Below are 5,530 nucleotides of genomic sequence, written 5' to 3' on the forward strand. Positions count from 1 at the left end.
CTGGAACTTCTTTATTGCACCAGGATCTGCCTGTCTCTCTGTCCCCAGCTCTGGTCCGGGATGACAAGTTCATGCTTTTGTTGTTGTTGTTTTTCTTTGTTTTTGATCTTTTTGAGACAGAGTTTCCCTGTAGCTCTAGCTGGCCTGTGACTCACTATATAGACCAGGCTGGCTTGGATCTCACAGAGATTCGCCTGCCTGTGCCTCCCGAGTGCTGGGACTAAAGGTATGCGCCACCATGTCCAACTAAGTATGTGCTTTTTAAATGGGGGTCCTGGGGATTGAACCTAGATCCTCATGCTTGTATGGTAAGCATTTTATTGATGGAGGTATCTTGACACCTAGCCCCAAAGCCTGTACTTTTAATGTACATCCTACATATCAGTCTGTCCAGTTTCGCTTTAAGAGAACACAGGTACGGATTGTTGCTAAAATGCTTTATTCAGAAGAGCCTTCCAGGACTCTCCTTGTTATTGCTAAGCAGGAAGCTGTGTGTGAAGGGGACAGTGGAAAAGGGGGAAACCAGTAAACCAAAGTAGTGGGGTGCTAGAGGAGGGGCTCTCAGACTTAGAACTTTGGTTCTGGGTGGAGACAGAGGGTGCCCACCTTGCCTCTAGCACGGGACAGGGGTGTTTTCTTTATCAGCAGGGAACTTGGTTAGGCTAGGGAGAGAGGTGTTAGAGGAGACTCAGCACTGGCTGCCCAGGTGGCACAGAAGAGGGGCCTCTCAGCACTTGGGTGAGACCCCATGGCATAACGTGTTGTAATAAAATTGGTACTTTGTACTGTAGCTCCTCAGGTTTCGGGCAAAGCATTCAGCAGCAGCTTTATCGCACTCACACAACTGTTTCTTACACGAGTTCTGGTCGGCTGAAATGAGAGGAAAACGGACAGCACATGTGTAACTGTCCTGTGGCCGGCGTGGGGGCCTCTTCTGAGACCAGCACAGCACAGCACAGCACAGCACAGGGGCTGGCTGGGGAGAATTCTGACCTCTGGAAGCCAGGTTCCCAGCCAGTGGGGACACACAGCAGCCAAGCCTGGGGCTGGGGAGGTTTGGTTTTGTTTCGGTTTTTGGTCTTTTTGAGACAGGGTCTCCCTGTAGCTGCAGCTGGCCTGGAACTCGCTATGTAGACCAGGCTGGCCTTGAACTCACAGAGATTCACCTGCCTCCACGTCCAGAGTGCTGGGATTAAAGGCAGGAGCCACCATGCCCAGCCTCTTTTTTTTTTTTTTTTTTTTTTCTTTTTTAAAGACATGGTTTCATGTAGCTCAGACTGGCCTTTATCTCTCTATATAGCTGAGGATGACTTTGAAATTTGATTTCTCCTGTCTTATCTTCCAAAATGATGGGATTATAGATGTGCATATGTTTATGCAGTGCTGGGAATGGAACCTGGGGCTTCATGCATGTTAGGTAGGTGCTCTCCAACTGTGAGCTAATCTTTAGCCCCACCCTCTTGCTAATGAACCTTCCCCTACAAAGCCCCAGCCCCAGAGGCCTTGGGATGGAAGGCACGGTTCACCCTTTCTCCTTGGCAATGTTTGGTCTCATAGTAACATGTGGCCTTGTTCTGACCGGGACTGATGCTGGGCGGTGGAAGCTGCCCAACCCCAGCTCTACACTCCTCCAGAACGCCCACATTACGAGGGTCAAGCGACCCACCACATTATCCAAACCACTCCAGTTGGGCATCTTGCTGCTTGGAACCTAAAGCCTGCTCAAATACATGACCCATGGTGTAGTGATGATGGTAAGCAGTCATTTCCCATCTTGGGGCTGGGAATGCAGCTCAGTTGGTAGAGTGTTCACTTAGCTCTCACAAAGCCCAGGGTTCAATTCCCAGCACTGCATAAACTGGGCATAAGGGTGCAAGCCTATAACCCTAGCACTTGGGAAGTGGAGGCAGGAGGATCAGGAGCTTAAGGTCATCCTCAGCTACATAGTGATTTTGAGGCCAGCCTGGGCTACATGAGACCCTGTCTAAAAAGGACCATCTGCTTTTAAAGGACTCAACCTATGGTGCTGGGGAGGGGTGGGTCCATGCACTCTCCAAATCCTACTCATAGGTTCAATGTCTGGGCTCAGTAAGTGTTACTGTTCAGCCACCACCCACCTAGCCTGTTCCTGTCAGCTTGAAGCCCCTTGTGTGTACTGGCGCTCAGTCCTGTCTCCATTCCCTTCCCACTCATGCCCAACCTGTCTAATCTGCCTTGGCCCTCATGCTCCATAAATATCTCCCTCTGCAAGATATCACCATGGTGGCCTCCTGGGTCACACTGCCAGCTTTGACCAGCTCCCCCTTACTGAACCTCATCTTCAGTCCCTGACCCTGACCCCTGTCCAGTTCTTTCTGGCTCTTTAATCACCAGATGGGTAAATACACCTATTGTTGCCTTTCTGTTGAGGACCTCTGAATGTGCTAAAGGCCAAAGCTTCCTGCTGGCATTGCCTGGGCTTTTGGAGGATTGGGGTGCTGACCTTGTACCCATTCCAGTGAGAGAAGCTCCTCCCATATGTATCAGACTAAGCTCATCTGAGCCCCCTCACATACATCCCAAGCTTTCCATCCTGACCAAGGATGCTTTATGCCAAGTGTCGCCCTCTCTTGCAGGCATTGTGGTGGCTTGCTCACCAGTTCCCCTTCCCTCCTGTCCTCATCCACCCTGCCATCAGAAGTCTTCTTACTGCCAATCTGCTCCTGTCACTTCTTTGTTAAATAATAGCTCCCTATTGCTACAGGTCAAAAACCTAAAGACAAGGGCCAACAAGGCCCGGCTTGATCTGGCCCTGTCCTTGTCTCATGGTTCTGACTCATCCTCACATGTTCACTGGGCATCACAGAATGGCCTGCAATGCCCTTTGGTCCCTTGATCATACTGTGCCCTCTTTGGGGGACAGTCCAACTTTCCTCTTCCCTGACTCCCTGCATCCTTTAGGACTCAGCTCAAATGTAGGCTGCAGGAATCACCTTGGGCTTCAGTCTGAGCTAAGGCTTTTTGCTGACTTCCTGTTTGAGGCTTTACAATCCTCTCCATCATTTTTCTTGATTCCCATTGTGAGGTTCAAAGTCCACCTGTGCACCTGGTCTCATGGCCAGCAAAGTGCCCTGCATGAGGAGAACTTGATGATATGTCAGTGTTCTTTCTTACCAGCACAGGTGATTTTGCCTCCGCTGTGAGTAAATTTGTAGGGCAGAAATTTTGTCCCGCAGTCTTGTTTCTTCAAATGGTAGTAACAACAATCATGTGTGGCACAGCACCTGGTGGAGGACATCCTATTGAAGCTGCCTTCTTACAGCTCTGGGGGTCCTGCTGCCCCAATATTCTCCCCCCAACCTTTGACCCTGGACAGAGACTTAATGACATTGGAATAGTCTAGAGCACATTTCTCAACATGCTGGCGACTTTCCCAGCTGGGATCCACTAGGACATTGAGGCAGTGGGTGCATTAGCTCTGTCCTAGAGCTCCCAATTCTGCCAGGTCTAGAAGTGAGCCGAGGGCAGGCAGGGCTGGGCTTACCAATCCGTCGCATCCTTAGGGGCTCCTTTGCCACCCAGACCACAGTGGCAGCCGTAGAAGGCATAACTGCTTCCAGCAATCTTTCCTGTCTTAAGTTGGATCATTTTGTTAAAATCCACAAGACTCCCTTCAACCTGCATCGGACCTGAAAGGAAACCGAGATGTCCTGGTGAGGGGGTGGACCCTGGGCCCTTCCTCAGCCTCTCTCTGCTACTCTCCCTCCCCATAGGTACTTCCCCCTCCCACTGAGAGAGGGCAGGAAAATGGGAAGGAAAGCTGGGAGATGGGGTGCCTCCCTCTCCAGCCTGCCCCCGTTGTACCCAGAGTTCAGGCTCAGCTCTTACCAAAGGCCACGATCGCTGTTACCAGCAACAGGAGGATTTTCATGTTGTCAGCTCTGTGAGGGACAAATGCAGGCCAACTGCCCTGGGCTTCTCTACCAGGATGCCCAGCTCCTGCCCCTGCTCTGTTGTCTAGGTCAGCAACTCCAGCACACTCTGATAAAAAGACGTTATAGTCTTATAACCAACTTGTGCTCTTATATAATGTCCTTGGTACTCAGGCTATTTGACGTTCCCTCTTGTTTTAGTTATTGGGCAGATGTCTTGAAATGCAGCCCTGTGATTTTTACTACTTAGTGATGCTTTACTGCTTTATGATGTTTTCTCTATCGTGAGATGTTTTATTACTCTGTAATAAAATATCTTGAAGCTGTGTGATGCTTTCCACTCACTGTGTCCAGCTACTGATAAAGATGTAAAGCTAAGGAAATGGAAAGTGCACCAAATGGTCTAGAGGCACCTGGTCCAATTGGTCTAATAAAAGTGTAGATCAGACGTGACCGATATCTAAACTTCTGCCTGTGATACATGTTTTTTATACTGAGGTGACTGAGAGACACTCAGCCCAATTAACCCAGCTTAGCTACAGATTAAAAGGTAGCAGATGTCCTGATCCATGCCCAGGATATCAACTTTGTAAACTAGGATGACTGGGGCTTTCTTGAGATAACATGGCTGATCCATGGAAAGAGCCACAGGGCCCAGATGGCAGCCATGAAATGATACAGGAAGTCCTCTATGACCTCACTTTTACTTTGTTCCGGGCCGGGACAGTCTTGACGCCTTTGTTGCTAAGTCTGGGACCACGTGCATGTGAAATTATACGAGCTTTCAGACTCTCTCCTGAGTGATGTGCTTGATTTCTCGGCTGTTCAGTTTTCCCCCCTAACAACCTGCTCTTACATGGAACTAAGCCCAGGACGAGCATTTCTGTCACACACACCGCACACAGAGCAGCCTCCATGTAGTGCTGTATCGTCTGCTCTTGCCCCTTCCCTACTCGGTGGGATGGTCTCACACACAGGTGGTAATGAGACTTTACTCACACCTCTCTCACTCCTCCTAGGAGATTAGAACTGGATTCATCCCACGAAAAGTTTCCCAAGGTCTGAGGCTATGCCCTCCTCACTGGGTACTCTACTTGTATTCTCACACTGGATTCAAGGCTTGAGACTTCCATCCTGGAAGTCTGAGCTCTAGTGATTTCCTCATAAATCTGCACATACCTTCTCTTTGAGAGCTACACTGTACTACACACACACACACACACACACACACACACACACACTCACACCTGTGTACACATACTCTTGAATTCCCCACTGGCACACACATCCTCTCCCTCAGCACCCTCACAGACCTACGTAGCACACTCGCACACACGTGTTGTCTTGTATATGCTAACCCAATGGGGACTCACATACACAGGCATGTCCACACATTCATAGATGTATCCTGTACAACAACTTGAAGGCAGCCAAAGGGCAAGAATTTCCGGGCATTACCTCGTAGTTGATGTTGGAGTTGATTCTTCCAGGGCTTCCCTTATTTTTCCTGAGTGCCAACTGCCCTTAAATAGCTGTTCCTTTCGCAGGGTCAGGGGTTGGTGAGGCACAGGGGTGGGAGGTGGGTGTGGCCAATCAGTGGACTCACAGACAGGCATATA

The 5,530-nt window shown here is 49.6% G+C and overlaps 1 protein-coding gene across 1 annotated transcript; it reads right to left on the minus strand.

The window, feature by feature from the left end:
* Positions 1-441: 441 nt before the first annotated feature.
* Positions 442-4,077, minus strand: Pla2g2a (phospholipase A2 group IIA). Its single transcript, XM_008821849.3, has 4 exons — positions 3,868-4,077; positions 3,524-3,668; positions 3,154-3,263; positions 442-870 (listed from the first exon to the last, which is right to left on the minus strand). Exons 1-4 carry the CDS (start codon positions 3,908-3,910, stop codon positions 728-730), a joined length of 441 nt encoding a protein of 146 aa, XP_008820071.1. The 5' UTR covers positions 3,911-4,077; the 3' UTR covers positions 442-727.
* Between the last annotated feature and the right edge of the window lie 1,453 nt (positions 4,078-5,530).

Source organism: Nannospalax galili, unplaced genomic scaffold (genome assembly GCF_000622305.1).
Source record: "Nannospalax galili isolate Female #2095 unplaced genomic scaffold, S.galili_v1.0 scaffold1688, whole genome shotgun sequence".
In the NCBI taxonomy this organism is placed as follows: Eukaryota; Metazoa; Chordata; class Mammalia; order Rodentia; family Spalacidae; genus Nannospalax; species Nannospalax galili.

Bases quoted from the DNA above. Each gene is read 5' to 3' on its own strand.
- Pla2g2a (XM_008821849.3), bottom strand. From the start codon at position 3,910: ATGAAAATCCTCCTGTTGCTGGTAACAGCGATCGTGGCCTTTG. The intron at 3,669-3,867 runs GTAAGAGCTGAG...GTTTCCTTTCAG, and splicing joins AACAGCGATCGTGGCCTTTG to GTCCGATGCAGGTTGAAGGG. The intron at 871-3,153 runs GTAAGAAAGAAC...CTCTCATTTCAG, and splicing joins AGGCAAAATCACCTGTGCTG to CCGACCAGAACTCGTGTAAG.